Source organism: Leucoraja erinacea, chromosome 3, assembly GCF_028641065.1.
Source record: "Leucoraja erinacea ecotype New England chromosome 3, Leri_hhj_1, whole genome shotgun sequence".
Taxonomy (NCBI): Eukaryota; Metazoa; Chordata; class Chondrichthyes; order Rajiformes; family Rajidae; genus Leucoraja; species Leucoraja erinaceus.
In genome coordinates this window covers 47595371-47616673 of record NC_073379.1, presented here as the reverse complement: position 1 = coordinate 47616673, position 21303 = coordinate 47595371, and the positions used below count along the sequence as shown (strand labels likewise).

General features: G+C 44.3%; 1 protein-coding gene across 22 annotated transcripts in view; it reads right to left on the bottom strand.

The window, feature by feature from the left end:
• The window catches only part of LOC129695551 (receptor-type tyrosine-protein phosphatase delta-like), a 570848-nt gene that overhangs the window by 292097 nt on the left and 257448 nt on the right, over window positions 1–21303 (bottom strand). For all 22 annotated transcript variants that reach the window (XM_055632599.1, XM_055632618.1, XM_055632598.1 and 19 more), the window contains exon 4: window positions 11297–11438. In XM_055632599.1, the coding sequence (XP_055488574.1) occupies window positions 11297–11438 (142 nt within the window). The remainder of the gene's footprint in view (window positions 1–11296; window positions 11439–21303) is intronic.

Below are 21303 nucleotides of genomic sequence, written 5' to 3'. Positions count from 1 at the left end.
TTTCAAACTTTATATTTGGATGCAGAAATGTTTTGGGTTACACCAGTACTTGTTATATAACAGACATACACTCATTTCTATCAGTCAACATGGAAGATATTAAGGTAAATATCGAAAATAAATGCCAAGCAATGCGAGTAGGCATAAAGATTAATGGAGCACAAGGCGATGTCTCGATCTGTTCTGTGCGTGTCTGACGTGGCAGCGAAATATCTAAAATATTAACTTTAAATGCTAACCTAAATCAAAATTTATGTGAGCCTGCTTTTTGCCTACCTGAATAGAGATGTAAATCACTTCCCTTTAAGCTGTCAGTTACCGCCTGCTACAATTAAATTTACAGTCAGAACGCCTCTCAAAATTCATTTTAATGAAATCAGACTGGACCCGCTAGCTATTTGATCACAGACACTATTAATCTCTACCTCCAAAACTGGACATAGAAAAACAAATGTAATTTGAAGTCACTTACAGTCTTGTCTATTCTTTGCAGGCAAATACCATTCGATTTAAAAAAAACTTGAAAATGAGAAAAGGGTTCACAGAACATCTATTATTACTACCAGAGTCATACAAAATGCGAATGCTATCTGGATCACCTCTATGCCTTTTTTGCTGTTCTCACACTGTTATTATCTTCAGTGTGCCCTTTGTTGAGTGGCCACAGTGACTAACATTTGTCACAGGATAAAGATGGAGAGGAGAGAAGCTGTAATTTACAAAGTGAAAGAAAAGGCACTTTCTCTTCCTTCAGTTGGTGGAAAATTGCATACAGACGCCCAGTGATCCTTGCATTGTCCTTACTGGTAAGGGACTATCGACAAGAATGATTTTGCTTGCTGATCATCATGTCCTCAAAACCAAATGTGACAGATGACTGGTGTTCAAGAAGGAACCGTGACAGATGACTCATTACCACTGGTAGTCCCATTGGTAAGGGCAAATTATGCCATAGATTTTCAAACCCATTTACACTGTCATCATATAATTTAAGTTCCCCAAAATGAAAATGCAAGACAAACTATTGATGAGCATGAAGGATTAAAAGAACCTTTCAGTTCACACAATAGCAGAACTTTTATTGAGCATTCACAGTAAAGCTGTCACTTGCTCAGAAAAAGCTTGGTTTACTCTATGTTACCAGTGAGGCCACCCGCAAACTGGAGGAACAGCACCTCATATATGGAATAATAATTCTCCAACTTTGGGTAACCTTTATTAAGGTTTATTTGGGTAACCTTTATTAAACCCCCCCGCTGATTCTCCCACATATCCTCCCCCCCCCCTTCTTTCCCCTCGACTGGACCCCAGCTGACCTTGTACCTCCCTCTTCCCTCCCCTCCCCCTCCACTTCACCCACAATCCTTCCCCATAGCTGTGCAATTCACATCTCATCAACCTCTAGCTTCACAATTTGTAACTCTCTTATGCTTTAGTCTCACACCTTGTGTATGTTCGTCTCTGGTCTTTGTCTCACCATCTGCCTATCAACCCTCCCCCTCGCTTGTGTTCACCAATGACCTGGCATGCTTTGTCCCGCCCTTCCACTCTTCTATCGCTTTCTTTTCACCCCACCCCTGCAAGCAGTCTGAAGAAGCTCCCCGGCACTAAATGTCATCCATCTATGTTCTCCAAGGGTGCTGCCTGACCCACTGAATGACTCCTGCATTTTGTGTCATTCCTTGGTAAACCAGCATCTGCAATTCCTGCAGGTCTGCATCTGCAGGTATACACATTGTTCCAAATAATATTAGCGTGAGGGCAGAGCAACCAATAAGTGGGATTTAAGTCCTTATGCCTGAGCAGATTGTTCAAAGTTGGAACCCACAACTTGAATGATGGGTGACAGCAATGGATTTCAATTAAACAATCAACAGATAATTGAACCAAACCTGAATGACATTTAATGAACACTTTAATTGGTAGGGTATGGGACGAGACAGAGGATAACTCATTCAAATAAACTACCATAGGCGCAACAACTGATTGGCAATATACAATGCTGACATTTCTATGGACTATGCATCCTTACCAACTGCATCACAGTATGGTATGGCAACTGCTCTGTCTCAGACCGGAAGGCATTGCAGAGGGTGGTGAAAATTGCCCAACGCATCACCGGCTCCTCGCTCCCCTCCATTGAGTCTGTCCAAAGCAAGCGTTGTCTGCGGAGGGTGCTCAGCATCGCCAAGGACCGCTCTCACCCCAACCATGGACCGTTTACCCTCCTACCATCCGGGAGGCGCTACAGGTCTCTCCGTTGCCGAACCAGCAGGTCGAGGAACAGCTTCTTCCCGGCGGCTGTCACACTACTCAACAACGTACCTCGGTGACTGCCAATCACCACCCCCCCCCCGGACACTTGTTATTATTTATTCAAATTATTTGCTATGTTGCTCTTCCAGGGAGATGCTAAATGCATTTTGTTGTCTCTGTACTGTACACTGACAATGACAATTAAAATTGAATCTGAATCTGAATTCTCCAACATGGAAAAAACATGCTTCAAAACATCGAAAGTTGGGAGCAATATAAAATACTTAAAATCTAAAGCAATGTTTCTTACACTTATGACCTGAGATTCTTTGTCTTGCCCATCTACTCTTCTGTGGCTTTTTTTTCTCCCCACCCTAGCAATCAGTTGGAAGAAGGGTCCTGACCAAAAACATCACCCATCCAGCCCAAAGATTCTGCACAATGGCAAAAAGGGGTGAAGGGTGTGGGGGAGATAAGGGATTGGAAGAAGTTCAGCGATGGACAAAGATTGGGTAGTTGGACAAAGGATTATTGGGGTCCCGTGAAATGTTTAAGGTATGGGTTGAGTAGGTGGATCTATCCGGGGCCATTCGATGATGGTCACTGGAGTCAGTCAGGGCACAGATGATCAAGATACAAGGAGGACATTGAGGAGCAGAGAGAGGATTCAGTATACCAGGAAGGCGGTCGTTAAGCTTAGTTTATTTTAGAGATACAGTGCGGAAATAGGCCCTTCGGCCCACCGAGTCAGCGCCAACCAGCGATCCCCGCACATTAACACTATGCTACACACACTAGGGACAATTTACATTCATACCATGCCAATTAACCTACAAACCTGGACGTCTTTGGAGTGTGGGAGAAAACCGAAGATGTCGGAGAAAACCCACACGTTCACGGCGAGAACGTAAAACTCCGTACAGACAGCACCCGAAGTCGAGATCGAACCCGGGCCTCCGGCGTTGTAAGCGCTATGCAGCAACAACTCTACCGGTGAGCCCTAGTGGGAGGATGGGGAGAGGATTCATGGGATGGTGGCTCTTATGGGTAGTGTCCGGATCAAAATCCATCGATGGTTTTGTAGGAAAATGGAAGGTCTTTGGAAGGCAATGGAATTGTGTTACAGCAGTGAAGGGGTGATGTTAATCACAGATGATGTTGATGATATAATCTGCAAAACAGAAACTCAGGAAGAAATGGCCACGCTGGTGGTATTGAGCTCCTCGAATCGCTCAAGAGCTTCCAATCTTGTGTGAAATACTTTTTTCATACTTATTGTGAAAAAAGAAATTGGTAAAATGATGTAAACTGTTCATTGCCTTCTGACTAACCGCAGCGACTTCTGCATTTACAGATCGGGTTACGGATAAAACTTGCACATATATTGACTAGAATTTTCAGGCCCGTGAGCTTAATTGACTGCATGATCTATTCACTGGCACATGTTCAAACCCAGTTTCTGTCTGTTCTTTTTTTGGTTTATGCTTCAAAAATGTGAACTAACCTGCCACAAAAAAATAATTAGTGTCAACTGTACAGATGGCTATAACAAGCTTGTCTACATTTTACAAAAGAGAAAATGCCCCAGGGATATGCACGAGGCACCGGGTCGGATATAAGATAAGGTGCTCAAAAACGTTTGTCAAAAATATTTGGCTGAAGGTGCTTTCTTTTAACAGAGACATAAGGAGAAGGAAAGATTTGCAGAGGGAATGTCAAGGCTTAGGACCTGAGGCACTATAAGCAAAATGTCTGAAAGACGGACAGATGTCTCAAGGAAGGACAGAAAATGCAGAAATACTCAGCAGATCAAGCAGTACCTGTGGAGAGAAAGAGTGTTAAGGGCCTGTCCCACTTAGCGATTTTTTCGGCGATTGCCGGCGTCATGTCAGTGTCACCAAAAGATTTTGAAAATTTCAAAATCCAACGGGGACAAAAAAAATGTTGCGACACTTGAAAAAACACCGCGCCTCATACGTCATCACGCCGGATCACTGCCGCTTCATGCTGCAAATTTTTCGGTGACCTGTTAGGTCAATGATGCCGCCAGTCGCCGAAAAAAATCGCCAAGTGGGACAGGCCCTTTAAAGTTTCAGACTGATGACCTTTTATCAAAAACATTAACTGTCTCTCATGAGGTGCTGCAAAACCTGCTGAGAATTTCAAACATTTTATAACTAGGGATTATTTTTGTGAATGATTTGATGTAGAAAGCCATGATAATGGTTTTCTGCAGTGCTGCTGACATTCACTAGAATTGTGGAAGTAAAAATAAAGCACTAAAATATTTGAAGAAAAAACTGTAGACCAGAATTTATAAAAAAAAACTGCTTTAGGAACTTAGCTGGCCACTCACCATCTGTGGGGGAATGCACATAAAATCAGTGTAATTAATAGAATAAAACGGGAGTCAGAAGAAAGGTCTCAACCTGAAACATCATCTATCCATTTCCTTGTACAGATTATGCCCAACTCCCTGAGTTCCTCCAGCAGTTTGTTTTTGCTCAAAACTTCAGCATCTCTTGTGTTTCTACACCTAATTGAACATGGAACAGAAGCATTTATTTGTATAATTACCATGAGTTACTGAGCTGACTCTGGCTGAAGCTTACTTAGACATCCATCTGCTTTGTATATCCTTTGGCAGGTTAGAAACTCCACAATCTTCCCCCTATTATTGCAGCATCAATAAAATGCATTTTTATAACTTGAAGGATAGGTGTCAGAATTACAATAAGTGCCTGTACATTCATTTCAAGTTTCCAGCAGAACTGCACCACTATTCTATGCAGTATTCTGACTCCCATTTTATACAGCTAATTGCACAGATTTTATTTGCATGTCCCAGAGACTCCTGTCTTCATGAGTAGCTGTGTGCACAGTGTCTACACAGTTTACCAGAACATAAATTCTACATTTCTAGAGCAAATGTTTTAGTTATTTCTGACATAAATGAAACGTCTGGAGTTACTGTTCTGCTCCAGTTTCCCAGACTTATTGATTTTCTTAAATGCTTTAGATATTCATCATCATATCAAGGTCAATGAATCATTGGACTCTTATCCCTGCAGGCGTTGATTTCCTCTCAAAATGTAATTTAATTCATGTTCTTTTTAGAAAGGAAGATAATTCATTGAATCCTTGCCCAAAAATTCCCGATTTAAACCCTACAGATAAAATGTCTTATCGATAATGTTAAATGTCAAAGGCCAGAGGACAGAGCTTTAAGGTGAGAGGGGAAAAGTTTAAAAGAGATGTGTATGCAAAGTACTTTGGATACAGAGTCATTATATATCATATGATTGGGAATTATCTAGCCTGTGTCGAGGGTGTCCTCGATGGTGGCTGCTACAAAGAAGAATAAACAGGAGATTTGTATATGTATTAGTCCAAGGGACCTGAACATCTCACTCAAAAGGCCTCATCACCCCATGCGCATCGTGGAGGAGGTAGCTGCCCACATGGCTAAGACAATGGTATTCTCTGTATTAGACTACAAGAGCTCCTTCTGGAAGATTCCCCTGGATGATACATCATCCACCTGTACCACCTTCAGCGCTGCTTTCGGCCGCTACAGATCTTTGCGCATGCCGTTTGGCATCAGTTCAGACAGTGAGGTGTTTCAGCGCTCCATGGAGCAACTGTTTGACGGATACCCTTGTGCTATTATCATGGATGATATCATTGTTAGTGGCAAAGACATGGAACAACATGATGCCAACTTGGAGAAGGTACTCTAGTGTACCAGGGAAGTGAACAAAACTGAATCCCCCAACATGTCGGTTCCGTGTTAACCAGGTGAGCTATGTGGGGCATATTTTCATGGCTGACGGTCTCAAGGTGGATCCTTCTAAGACTGTGGCTGTTAGTGAAATGTCCACGCACACTGATGTTGCAGGCCTGCAGAGATTTCTGGGCATGGTTAATTACCTTGGAAAATTTGTTCCCAACTTCGTCGAGATCTCGGTTCCCTTGAGGCAACATACTCACAAGGACACTGCCTGGACATGGCATGAACAGCAGCAACATGGTTTTGACGCTCTAAAACATCAGATGTCATGCCCACCTACCCTAGTTTATTACGATGTCAATAAACCAGTTACTTTGACCTGTGATGCATCTCAGTACGGCCTCGGTGCAGCCTGTCTGCAGGATGAGTGGCCTGTTGCTTATGCCTCCAGGATGATGATGGACACGGAGACGAAGTATGTTCAGATTGAGAAGGAATTGCTGGCGGTGGTCTTTGCATGTGTCAAATTCAACAATTACATTTTTGGCAAGGCTGTTACCGTAGAGACCGACCACCAACCTTTGGTTTCCATTTTAAACAAGCCTCTACATGCTGCTCCAGCGCAGTTGCAAAGAATGATGCTGCAGCTCCAGAAGTATGATATCTCTCTCACTTACAAGCAGGGTAAGGACATGTACTGGCTGACATTATCTCGTGCTCCCAGGAGGTTGAGCGCCCAGCACACGTCAGGAATAGACACATTTGATGTCTTGGCAATTGATTTCACTCATCCTTCACATCTGGATACTTTGGTGGTTCGTACGGCAGAAGATGCCGCCCTACAGATGCTCGCCTCGGTCATCAATCACGGATGGTTTGGCAATCAGCATTCGCTTCTGTTTGCTGTTCGGCCTTATTTTTCTGTCCGAGACTAACTGGCCTTTGAAGGCGGGGTTATCAAAAGGGGTCATAAGGCAGTGATCCCGGCTTCACTCCAACAGAAGTACTTTGACGCCGTACATGGAGGTCATCCTGGTTCTGATGTTACGGTGCAACGAGCAAAGAGCATGTATTTCTGGCCTGCCATGTCAGATTATATACACCACAGGGTGCAGTTCTGCGCTGTGTGCAACAGCATGGCTCCACATCAACAGAATGAGCAGCACCCAGTTCCTGACTTGTCGTGGCCTATGGTGGCTACTGACATTTTTGACTGGAGTGGCAACCAATACTTGGTCCTGGTTGACTCTTACTCTGGGTGGTTTGAGATCGATCTGCTCTCCACAGCTTCCGCTGCGGTGGTCGTCAAGAAATGTGCAAGGCATTTTGCGGTCCATGGGATACCTCAAACCCTCATGTCTGACAATGGTGGCCAATTCACAAGTCAGCGTTTCAAAGTCTTTGCAAAGGAATGGGATTTTAGGCACATCACCAGCAGTCCGGAGTACCCGCAGTTGAACGGGCTGGCTGAGCGAGCTGTCCGCAGTGCAAAGGAGCTCATGGAGAAGTCCAGCAGGGCCGGGTCTGACGTGTTTTTGGATCTTCTTAATCTCCGCAACATCTACGTGATCCCACTTCTGACACCATGTGCAAAGTACTTATGATACAGAGTCATTATATATCATAACAAGTACTTTAATTTGTATACAAACAGAGACCACTGAGATGAGTACTATAGGCTCTGAATCGTAAGTTAAATCAAAACCACAACATGGCTACCCACATGCACGAGGTGGCAGTGGTGTGGGAAACCTGACATGGATTATGGATCAGGTCATCAGCAGCAAAACCAGACATGGATCAAATCAGCAATACTGTTTGATCTACAATGTGTTGGGGCAAGTATTTTTACAGAAGGTGGTGGGTACAGGAACGTATTCATCTTTGATATTACAGCCTGAGAACCATCAAGCTATTAAACACAGCCACCTCCAAATAACCTCTGAACTACGTAGACCTGGGGGCATTGTATATATATGTGTGTGTGTGTGTGTGTGTGTGTGTGTGTGTGTGTGTGTGTTGTGTTGTGTGTGTGTGTGTGTGTGTGTGTGTGTGTGTGTATATATTATATATATTTGTTGTTTATTATGGTGTTTACAGAGTACTATGTTTACATAACTGTTGTGCTGATGCAAGCAAAAACTTCAATGTCCCCTTACAGGACATATGACCATAAAACACTCTTGACGAGCTTGATCTTGTGCTGTGCTGTTTTATGTTCAATGTCAGGTGTTGTATTCATTACTTTATGTGCATATATCCTACTGTTAATGGCTCACACTCCCATTCCAAACTGCAACATAATGGCCATTAAAATATAGGAGAATGATGGATGATAAATATAGAAGTGCAGAAAGGTGAGTAGATTAATGGGATTTTCAAAAGATGGGAGCAGGAAAGTGGACAGGTGGGATATGGTGTAAACGTGTTTTGTGTGATAAGAATTCATGTTGTGACTACCCTTCACAGGGGTAAATCGAATGGTTTAAATAAATAAAGTGCTATCACAGCTTGCAGTGCAATGCCCAATACCACTGTATTTCCACTGCTTCCAACACAATATACTGTAGTTACATTAAAAATAGTTGGAAAAGACTAAATGGTCTATATGTATCTTTCATCTCATCTGTTTGCTTCATGCCTCCCCACCTAAATCCGTGTAATTTCCTGGTGCAGTTTATAAAAACATCAGGCCAATCCCTCTATGTTCCCTCCAAGGCAACTGAAGTTAGCCTAGGAATCCATAGTGATCAAATCTTAGCTGCCTCCTGAATATTTCTGGAACTAATGCAGCTCTCTTTCCAAGGCACTTGACATGACTGAAGTGTAGATCAATCGCTATTGCTGATCCATGTCTGGTTTTGCTATTGCTGACCCGATCTGTAATCCATGTTGGTTTTCCACTATGCCATCCTGTGGAATGTGAGCAACCAAGCTTTCAGTTTAAACTATGACTTCGAGCATGCAGTACCTATTTATATGGTTCCTGTATGTATTCTCATTAAAGTACATATTATGAAGTTTTATGCCTCAATGTTAGTAGTACTTTATACATGGTGTCAGGAGTGAACCTCGGATCTACCGGCTGCTATTTTTATGAGTTTTTACACTCTCAGAGATGGATGAAGCTTTCTGAAAACCCTAACCTCTCGTCTTCGATAGCAGAATCGGAGAGCGATGATGTATCTTTGAGTGACATTATCTTTATCGCTGCATCTTACTATAATAAACCGGCTGCGGCCCTTGCTAACATGCTCCTCAACCTTGCTGGAGATGAAGCTTATGAACACGCACGACAGTTTGTGTATGCAGATGAAATAACTCATCAGCCTGTCGATGGTGCAGCTGCGGTTGTTACTCCTGCTGAATCACCCGACAACCCGGAATGCCTCAAAAGAAAGTAGGGCTGAACAGTAGGTGGAAGCAAATGCTGCTTGCTCGGCCATCCGTGATTGATGACTGAGGTGAGTATCTGCAGAGTGGCATCCTCTGCCGTGCGAGCTACCAAAGTATCCAGACAGGAAGGATGAATAAAGTTGACTGTCATCACGTCAAAAGTGTCCATTTCAGTTGCATGCTGGGCCTGCAGTACCTATTTATATGGTTCCTGTATGTATTTGCATTAAAGTGCATATTATGAAGTTTTATGACTCAGCGTCAGTAGTACTTTACAGTTATAGCACTTCCATAGGTCCACTGTGCACAAGACAACAGGGATTAACTGGCAGCTAATCGAGCTCTGTCCTTACCTAATTTATACATATGCCTCTCGCTGATCCCAAAACAACAATTGAACTAACAGTAATTATAAACACAGTTCAGCCTTTGTACTACTTTATGAACTTCAATCAAAATAAGCAAGTTCGGTATTCAGAAAAACACAAGGAATCATGGGATTTGTCAAAGGTCACAAGTGATAAAAACTCTCGGCAGCCGTGCCGCAACATGGACCCAGACCTGCACCTCATCTGCAGCCTGGATCGATCCTGGGTCTCCAACGCCGCAATCGCTGCCGAACCGCCACTGGACCATCCCCATCCCCTCCCGAGTGCCACCCTATCCGGGGGAGGCCAGAGACATCGGGAGTCAGATGGGAACGGCGCCCCAAGGCCCACAGCCAGCGCAGATAAGCAGCACTAAATCCAGCTCAACTCTGTCTGTCTCACCGGATTAACCTACCAGCCCTGCCTGGACTTACAGGAACGACAGCCCAGGCTTACAGCCAGCGAAGAGAAGATCGATCCTGGCTGCAGATGAGGCGGAGGTCTGAGTCCATGCCCCGGCAAGGCTGTTGAGAGTGTTTTTCACTTGTGACCTATGACCTGGACATGCACAGTCGGAATGCCAAACTCGCTTATGGTCATGAGTCTGAACTTCTCTGAAATTTGTCAAACACCTATGAAGCCTTTTTAAACTGAGAATTAACAGTGAGTTTCACCTCTTTTTTCCTCCAGGTCCTCAATTGCACTCATGTCTTGCTCACAAATAATGTTATTATCCCCTAGAATAATATTGAGGATTTGGAATAGAACATTTTAGCTCACAGCCACAACTGAAGAAGCAATGCTGCCCATTCTTGCCAGATACCCCCTTGTTTTGTTCTTCATTATATTCTGTGCAGCCAGTCACCGGCTGCTCTTTGTTCTCTAATATTCTTATCGAAACTTCTGAATGGATTTAACTTCATCATATAAACTGCTTGCCATTGCTTTCACAGCAGGGCATCAATGTTTATCTTCGAGAAGGGGTATTTTAAAGAGTACGATAATAAACATAATAATCATGGTCACACAGTATTTGACAATGGCAAGGAACACTGCTGGGTTCTCAATCAGTATTGTGAGCTACTTAATTTCAAGACAATGAAATGGCGCACAGTTGGTTTCCCAGAATGCACCCTCTTCGTTACCTAACTGTATCCCTCTGGTCTGCTGAAGAAACAATATATATTTAAAATCCTCAATGGATCTGATTATCTTTATTTCACACCATCATACCAAGGACCAGTGGTGCAAGATAATACAAACATAATTAGTCACAAATTGCCAACTGTTTTTAACCTCTCCTCAAGTTGTTATTAATTTACCTGTTGTGATGTCCGCTTGTAGGAGCACTCATATCATTAAAACATCCGCTTATATAATAATGAGGAAAATATTATTGCTGATTTGTGCACATTGAACTCCCCAATAAAATCCAAGCCAGCCATTTTATGTGATTCACAGCAACTTACCTCCTCAGGTGAAAATGGAAGGAAAACATAATCGGTTTGAGCACTGGGTTAAATGTATTATTCTGAAGGGAACATACCACGTAACACTGTGAGCCTGGTGGTCGCACTTATTTCTCCAACAGTGTTGGAGGCTACACATTCATAAATAGCCTCATCTCGTGGTGTCCGCAATGGCTGTATTCTAAGAACAGATCCAGATCCATCATCAAACTCTATTACCTGCAACGAAAAACAGGAAATATTGTTTTAGGATATTACTTTCTAATGTTAAAGAATTGTTCAGATGACTCTTTAATACTGACACCATTATCTTTTACTTAAATGTTTCGCTTTCTCTTCATCAAACAGAAGAAGAGAACTGATCTGCAGTGGGTAAATTTATTATGCACTCCAGGTCAGGAGGTTAATCGGCTGCTGCAAATTGCCCCTAGTGTGTGGGTGAGGGGTCGAATCTGTGGAGAATTGATGGGAATGTGGGGAGAATTTAAAAATGTAGATGGCTTGTTGATGGCTGGCAAGGACCTGGTGGGCCAAAGGCCCGTTTGTGCGCTGTGTAACTCCTCATAGTCATGACAGATAAGAAAAATAAGCTTCTGCTAATATTTCTTTTGTTCAGCTGAATTAAAGTTATAGTAAACAGCTGATGATCTAGAAATAAAATTAGCTGAATTCAAATTTATATTTTAGAGGATCTTTTGAAAAGTGTCACCTTTAGTTCAACTATGCATTGAATGTATTTAATTACTGAAACAACAATGTTATTGGTCATAGCAAGGGTGCTGACACTGAAGACTTTCCTTCAGCAGTGTATTGGCTCAAATAGAATCAGGTATTGATGAATGGCTGCAATTCACTGTACAGTTGATGAGTACAACCAGAGAGGAAGTGGGAATTCAGACATGCTTTTCTCATTTCATCACCGTCACAATGAATATTAAGGGGACTTACACTGAAACAAGGGAGACCAAGCTGGAGGCTCCCTGAGGAATCTCACTTCCCTCCCATGCCCACCTGCGGGAACTGCTCATGTCTAGATCAAGTTAAAAGGCTGACTGACCTTCTGCACAGTGGAATAACATGGGTGGAGTAACATAATTTGGGAAGAAGAAAGGAAGAGGAAAATGTTAATGGTAGACAAAAATGCTGGAGAAACTCAGCAGGTGAGGCTTCTCCCGCTGAGTTTCTCCAGCATTTTTGTCTAACCGATTTTCCAGCATCTGCAGTTTCTTCTTAAACAGGAAAATGTCAATGGCAACTGGGGAGAAAAGCCTGGAAATTATGGGAGGAGATGCTAATTCATTACACACACGTACACACGTACAATATTTTTAATTGCATTAATTAATTAAATTATTAAACATGTTTATCCCCCCATTAAAATATTTAACTGAGGAACACTATATAAATGTATTAAATTATTGCAATCTATTAATCTAGACAGAAATTAGAATCAGTTCATTCTTATTTCAATGAAAGGACTGGTCTCAAAATACCTGTAGGGATTTTTAAATCCTTTCAATTCTCTTCTGTCCTAGTTCTTTGCAAGTTGCAAAACTATCGCTTGGGTTCATTGACTCACTTTATGGTTTGCTCATAATTTATCCTTTGCTTTTGAAGTAAAAGATTCCCACTTCCATACAACTTATAAGAACTGACTCAAACACTGCCAGACTATTTGACCACAGGAGGCATTGAAGCCAAGACCAACTGTATTTATTCTGCACTAATTTGCACGTTATTGATTTTATGTCTTATCACTGTTACACTTGACAATTTACTCAAGGTGAAAGTGGCACTGTGAGCATTGCAGTTTGTTTTGTTTTTCGATTCTGTATAAGCTTCCAAAAGGAGAATGTTACAAGTAGAAGTCCAGAATTTGTATTTTATTAATCAGGGGAACACCCAAGTCAGTGAAAGGTACATGCAATCGATGGATAAATTAATCCGACTTCAAACAGCCCAGTTACATTTAAAAAAAAAAGGCCCAGTTGCATCAAAACAAAAAAAGTTAGGTGGCATTTACCTATCATCATCAATCTTGCATGCTTGGTTTAAGATTGGCTGTGAAATGCTCTGAGACTGCCTGAGGATAAGAAAGGTACTATATATAAATGAGAGTTTGTTGCTATATTCTGCGGGATGCACCATTTACTTCCTTCTGCTGATACGTGAGATGGTAAAAATTGAAAGGTTAAAAAAAAGGGTATTTTTATCTCACAACATGCACATCCATTAAACACCGAGCCATTCTGACTTAATTATGGCCATATTACCACTGTTAGTCATTGGCTCATATAAAGCTTATATTTTGGGGACTTTTAGTTTTGAAAACTTGATCATGCGATTATTTAGACAAAAGATAAATTTCTCCATGGTCCTGAAGGCCTTCATCTTCCAGTTGCAGTTATCCTTTGTATATAATAGGTCAGACGGCCCCACAGGGAAAATTTTCCATTAAGAGATTTTGTAATCTCAAATCAAGTGACTTACTCTACCCATGTCACCCATTCACTGTGCCTCTCAATCCAAAGAAACTAATAGCACTGGGGCTTGAGGCAAGGAGACAACATAAAGGGTTATCTTTAACAAACACCCCTGATCTAAACAAAAACCTGAAATTCCCCAAGAGCAAACAAGAAAATAACAAAGGCAACGATATTCACTTCTTTTCTTCATTCTATGATGGAAAATGAAAGTGAAAAGGAGGTTTTCCTTCATGACAGCTACAAAGTACAGCCTCAGCACACATACAAAGTAAAGCACTATTTTAAAACTACATAAAAATTCAGCTGGCAGGGAGACAGCAGTACTGATATGTGGAAGATAATAGAAGTTGAAAGGTTTGAGTAAACTAAAAGAGAGTAATCTGTCATCCTTCGTCATTCGAGATCTTTCACATCTATCATTCATAGCTCTCCTAAAACGATGGTGCATTAGAAGAGAGATGGACATCTCTGAGTGGAGCCTCAGGGATGGAAGTGCTGTTTTGTCAAATTCCAGACAAGTTCGAGAAAGAGAAATGGGAGAATATGTGATATGTGCATCTTACGACTTCTTGAGATGCCATTTCATCAATGTGCTTGAAGCTAACTTGGTACAGGCTGCTGCTTTTCATCATACTTGGTGACTAGCATTTCCAAGACTTTGCTTCAAATGGGGTCAGATAGAACTGACAGCATTCTCTTGGCACGGCACTTTTATTCTTTCCAGTGTAGTGGAGACCATTTTATGCATCTGTATACTTTATTGTAAGCCAGACAGGGAATGACAGAATGCCAGAAAGGAAGCACTATCTATGAAATAAATTCCAAATTCTTAGAATCTTCTATTCAAAATGGGAACTTCAACAGAAAATTGGAAAAGCTCAATTTTCAAAGTTAGATCGGATAATAATATGCTAATTTGTCCAAGAGCAGCACTATCAATAATACATGCTATTTAAGTGTAGGTACGTTTTATGAATTAGGTTAATTAGAACTGCTTGCCCTGCCTACTTATCATCAAATTAAACAACTGAGAACATCACACCTGCCATAAAAATATGAATCAGCCTGGCTGAGGAATTCATTCCCTAGATTCAAGCACAATTGAGGGATTCCCAATACTAAAATAAGGAACTGACCCATGGCAGAAAGCTATAAGAGCTCACGTAAGCAGAAAATAAATCAATGAGCACCTGCCTGAAAAGTAACAATAAGGAGCAAGAGAAAGACTGTGGTTTCCATCAACTTTCCTGCAACCATGTCGTTGTTCTGCTTTGTGTGAAGAAGCATAGTTATACAGCATGCAAACATGTGCCCTTGCACACAACTCATCCATGCCGATCAAGTTGCCTCAATGAGGTGGTCACACTTGAAGTCATAGTCCTATGGTCTTACAGTCTTACAGGCCCTTTGGCCCAAATTCCCCATGATGATCAAGATGGTCTATCAATGCTACTTACCCATCTGCATTTGGCCCATACCCCTCGAAACCTTTCCTATCCATGTACCAGTCCAAACGTCTTTTAGATCTTGTTATTACTTGCCTAAACTACTTCCTCTAGCGGCTCGTTCTATATGCCCAGCATCTCTCTGTGAAAACAGTTGCCCCTCACATCCCTATTAAGCAATGATGGTTTAGGAAAGGTGGAGCCCACAATAATTCATTACTTGTCCAACGCACCATCTATATCTCTCGTTTCCCTTTCCCCTGACTCACAGACTGAAGAAGAGTCTTGACCCAAAACCTCACCTATTCTGTTTATTCAGAGATGCTGCCAGACACACTGAGTTACTCCTGCTTTTTGGGCCTATCTTCACTTTAAATCAGCATCTGCTGTTCCTTCCTGCACCGTATTCTGGCACTCAGGCCAATCTCCACAAACAGAGGCATCAGGAAACATAGCTCCTTGAAAAGCGGAGATTATAATGAGGGCAGAACTTGGGGAAAGGAGCAGTTGGTTTTGCTGCAAGCTGAGGTGCTCTTTTCCTAATTGTAATTATTGAGATTAACCTGATGAATTACTTCACAAGATCTCTTTACATCCATCATCAAATCAAAACTCAGTGAAGATGGTGTGGGGATATCTGCTAAGCTCACATGCAGCCTCCCACAACCAGGCAGTTCCTCAATTGAGTCTACAAGAGTCCTTTAACGGTGCTTGATTCTGTGGAAATAATTACTCAGGCAGACTGCTATAAATTGGAATAAATATGACCCCCAAGGGGTTTATGAACAACTAACGTCCAAGAGCAATTTAAAAAGATACCACAAAACAGTAAATTGGTACAGTAAGTTAGTCCCTGGTGAGATGGGAGTTTACAGTCCTAATGGCCTCTGGGAAGAAACTCCTTCTCATCCTCTCTGTTTTCACAGCATGGCAGCGGAGGCGTTTGCCTGACTGTAGCAGCTGGAACAGTCTGTTGCTGGGGTGGAAGGGGACCCCCATGATCTTGTTGGCTCTGGATTTGCACCTTCTGATGTATAGTTCCTGCAGGGGGGGCGAGTGTAGTTCCCATAGTGCGTTCGGTCGAACGCACTACTCTCTGCAGAGCCTTCTTGTCCTGGGCAGAGCAGTTCCCAAATTAAATTGTGATGTTTCCAGACAAGATGCTTTCCACAGCCGCTGAGTAGAAGCACTGGAGGATCCTCAGAGACAGTCTGAATTTCTTCAATTGCATGAGGTGGTAAAGGCGCTGCCTTGCCTTACTCACCAGTCTGGCAGCGTGTGATGTCCATGTCAGATCCTCAGAGATGTGGACTCCCAGGTATTTAAAGCAGCTCACCCTATCCACAGTATCCCCATTTATCTTCAATGGAGTGTACGTCCTCGGATGTTGTGCCCTCCTAAAGTCCACGATCAGCTCCTTAGTTTTTTTAACATTCAAGAGGAGGCTGTTCTCCTGACACCAGAGTGCCAGATCAGCCAACTCCTCCTGGTAGGCCTTCTCATTGTTATCGGAGATCAGGCCCACCACCACAGTGACATCAGCAAACTTAATTATAGAGTTGGAGCTGAACCTAGCCACACAGTCATGTGTGTACAGGGAGTACAATAGGGGGCTGAGGATGCAACCCTGGGGGGATCCTGTGCTCAGGGTGAGGGTCTTCGATGTATTTCCTCCCATCTTGACTACCTGGGGCCTGGCGGTGAGAAAGTCCAGGACCCAGGCACACAGGGGGTGTTGAGCCCCAATTCCAGCAGCTTCTCAGCAAGTCTGGTGTGGACTATCATGTTGAAGGCTGAAATGAAGTCTATGAACAGCATCCTCACATAGCCCCCCTTCTAGCTGTCAAGATGAGAGAGAGTGGAGTGCAGAACCTGGGAGACCGCATCGTCCGTGGATCTGTTCGGACGGTACGCAAATTGTAGCGGGTCCATGTTGCGAGGGAGGAAGACGCAGATGTGTTTCTTGACCAGCCTCTCAAAGCATTTCATGACTACCAAGGTTAGGGCCATTCAGACAAGCTGGGAGGCATTTTTTGGTACGGGTACAATGATTGATCTTTTGAAGCAGGCAGGGACCACAGACTTGGCCAGGGGGAGGTTGAATATTGTAGTGAGCACCGAAGCTAGCTACGTAGCACAAGACTTAAGTACTCGCCCCGGGATGCCATCTGGGCCTACAGCTTTCCTCGTGTTCACACATGTCAGAGCCGCCTTCACGTCGTGCTCGGACAACGAGAATGTGTGCACATCCCCAACGATGGACCTCCCTCCTGCACACTGGCAGTGTTGTTGTTAGCAGGCAAGCCTGGGATGATGTTGCCCGTCTAGAAACGAGCGTAGAAAGAGTTCAGGTCATCAGCTAGGGAGGTGCCGGCACTTCCGGTTGAGGGGGGGTGGGGGGCACTCCGATAGTTGTTTACAGTCCGTTGCCCCTGTCACAGGCGTCTGGTGTCCTGCTACTCCATCTGCGACTCCATCTTGTTCCTGTACCTCCTTTTTGCGTCCTTCACCGCCCTTCGCAGTCGGTAGGACTCTACCTTGTAGACGTCCATATTTCCAGAAGTTGTAGGCAGCGGTGCGAGCATTCAAGGCAACACGAACGGACCTGTCCACCCAGGGTTTTTGATTCAGAAAGGTGCTAACCTTTACCGTGGGGACGATGTTATCGGCTATTGTTGCGATGAAGTCCGTGACCGCTTCCGCGAACTCACTGACATCACTCAAACTTGCTTGGAACATATTCCAGTCAACATCTGTCAGTGCATCTTGCAGCATTACCTCTGATTGGTCGGACCACCGCTTTACGTCCCTCATCACTGCCGCTTCCCGAACTATCCTCTGTTTATGCTCCAGCAGCAGGAAAATGATTTTCCTAAGGGAGGGAGAGAAACGGCCTTGTAACCCTTCCGGAACGGCATATAGCAGTGGTCCAAGGTTATTTCCCCCTTGGTGGCACACGTGATGTGTTGGTAGAAGTTCGGCATGACCTTCTTGAGATTTGATTTATTAAAATCTCCAGCCACCACCAAAGCCGCATCCGGGTTCTTGTTTTGATGTTGACATAGCATATCGTGTAGGGCCGATAGTGCCACGTCGGTGTCCGCATGTGGTGGAATGTAGACGGCTGTGACGATCACTGAGCCGAACTCCCGGGGAAGGTAGAATGCGTGGTATGAGATCATCAGGTGCTCCAGGTCTGGCGAGCTGGAACGGGAAAGCATCTTGATATTTCCAGGGTTGCACCAGTTGTTATTGGTCATGAAGCAGACTCCTCCACCCTTGGATTTCCCAGATGCTTCTGTTCTGTCAGCACGGTGGACAGTGAAGGTACTTGGTTGGGCAGATTACCTGATCCAGCACCAGTGATGTCAGCCATGTTTCGGTCAGGCAGAGGATGTTGCAGACCCTTATGTCCCGCTGGAATCTGACCCTCGCCCTGCGGTCATCCAGTTTGTTTTCCAGGGACAGGACGTTCGCCAGAAGAATGCTGGGCAGAGGAGGACAAAAGGTTTGGGCTCTCAGCCTATTCTGAATCCCCCCCCCGCTTACCCCAATGTTTTATACGGGTTTTCCTTGGAGCCGCGCTCCCATTGTTGTTGCCGCGGTGCTCACTGTTGATCTCCGCTGGCCATGCTGGATTGGTGAGTACAGCATTTAAAAAGTCTCAGTTTACGCTAGAGTTTAGTTTTAAGAGAGTTCCCTGTCATACTTTGTTAGTGCTAGGAAGTTGGTACATAGAAATAAGTTAAAAAAGAGCATGCGTTAAAAATACGCACAGTTTCCGCGGAGCTGGCATGACGTCGACTGGACAGGGGCGCGCCATCTTGAGACTTTCATAAATTCCCTTTCATAAATTCAACATGGATTTATGAAAGGGAAATCAAGTAAAATGGATGAAGGGGAGCCAGTGGATGTAGTGTATCTAGTCTTTCAGAAAGCCTTTGATAAGGTCCCGCACGGGAGACTGGTGACTAAAATTAGAGCACATGGTATTGGGGTAGGGTGTTGACATGGATAGTAAATTGGTTGGTAGACAGGAAGCAAAGAGTAAGAGTGAATGGGTCCTTTTCAGAATGGCAGGCAGTGGCTAGTGGAGTGCCACAAGGCTCGGTGTTGGGACCGCAACTGTTAACATATATATTAATGATTTGGAAGAGGGAATTAGGAGCAACACTAGCAAGTTTGCAGATGACACAAATCTGGGTGGCAGTGTGAACTGTGAAGAGGAAGTTAGGAGGTTGCAGGGTGACCTGGACAGGTTGAGTGGGCAGATGCGTGGCAGATGCAGTATAATATAGATAAATGTGAGGTTATCCACTTTGGTGGCAAAAACAAGGGGGCAGATTATTATCTCCATGGCGTTAGGTTAGGTAAGGGGGAGGTGCAGCGTGACCTTGGTGTTCTTGTACACCAGTCTCTGAAAGTTGGCGTGCAGGTACAGCAGGCATTGAAGAAAGCTAATGGAATGTTGGCCTTCATAACAAGAGGATTTCAGTATAGGAGTAAAGTGGTTCTTCTGCAGTTGTATAGGGCTCAGGTAAGACCACATCTGGAGTATTATGTACAGTTTTGGTCTCCTAATTTGAGGAAGGACATCCTTGTGATTGAGGCGGTGCAGCATGGGTTCATGAGATTGATCCCTGGGATGGCGGGACTGTCATATCAGGAAAGATTGAAAAGACTAGGCTTGTATTCACTGGAGTTTAGAAGGATGAGGGGGAATCTTATAGAAACATATACAAATATAAAAGGACAGGACAATCTAGATACAGGAAAAATGTTCCCAATGTTGGGCGAGTCCAGATCCATGGGCCACAGTCTTAGAATAAAGGGGAGGCCATTTAAGACTGAGGTGAGAAAAAACTTTTTCACCCAGAAAGTTGTGAATTTGTGGAATTCCCTGCCACAGAGGGCAGTGGAGGCCAAATCACTGGATGGATTTAAGAGAGAGTTAGATAGAGCTCTAGGGGCCAGTGGAATCAAGGGATATGGGGAGAAGGCAGGCACGGGTTATTGATTGGGGACGATCAGCCATGATCATAAAAAAATGGCGGTGCTGGCTCGAAGGGCCGAATGGCCTCCTCCTGCACTATTTTCTATGTTTCTAACAGGCTATAGTGCGAATAAATGTGCAAAGAACCTGAGGACAAAGATAAACAAAGAAGGATAAATCCACTTATCCATAGAAGTACAAAGAAAGGAAAACAAGAGCTGACACAGTGATTGGAAGTTGCGGCGCTGTTAACAGCTGCGGCTCGCCTGCAGTCCGTCTGTCTTCACTTTTTTCTGTTGTTTTTTTTTGTCTTGTTTTGGTTAAGTTTTAGTTTATTGGGTTGTGTTAGAGGGGGTGAAACATGTTCTCTGTCTCTTCCTTTGGGGGAATGCGACTTTTTCGTGTCGTATCCCCCTTCTCTGCCTCCGTCTGTGCTGAGGCCTAATGGCGGAGCTGGCGGCCTCCAACCTGCGACCGACCCCAAGACTCCGGAGGCAGAGCTAGCCAGGACTCACCAACAAGAGGCTGGCCGTCTTCGGGGCTAAGGCAGCGGTGGCCCGACTTGCTGGAGCGGCGTTCTGGCTTTCGGCAGCGGCCTGGAGCTGATGCAGTGAGGCTTGGAGCTGAGACTGCCGGACCTGGAGCAGAGACTGCGGCCCGGAGCAGAGACTGCGGGACCTGGAGCTGAGGCGGCGGCCTGGAGCTGAGACTGCCGGACCTGGAGCAGAGACTGCGGCCCGGAGCGGAGACTGCGGGACCCGGAGCTGGGGCGGCGGCCCGGAGCGGAGACTGCGGGACCTGGAGCAGAGACTGCAGCCCGGAGCAGAGACTGCGGGACCTGGAGCAGAGACTGCGGGACCCGGAGCTGGGGCGGCGGCCTGGAGCTGGGGCGGCGGCCCGGAGCTGATGCTGTGGCGGGCCGTCTCGCAGCGGAGACGGCGTTCCGGCTTTTGGCGGCGGCGACATCACCACGGAGGTCCGCTGGACTGGAGAACGGCATCTTCGGCCTGGATCGATCGCCTCAGCGCAGGGAGAACAAGGAGGGAAGAGACAGAGACTAAGACTTTGCCTCCATTACAGTGAGGATGTGCTTGGTGAACTCACTGTGGTGGATGTCTAATTTGTGTTTATTGTATGTTTTGTTATTATTGGTTCTGTGT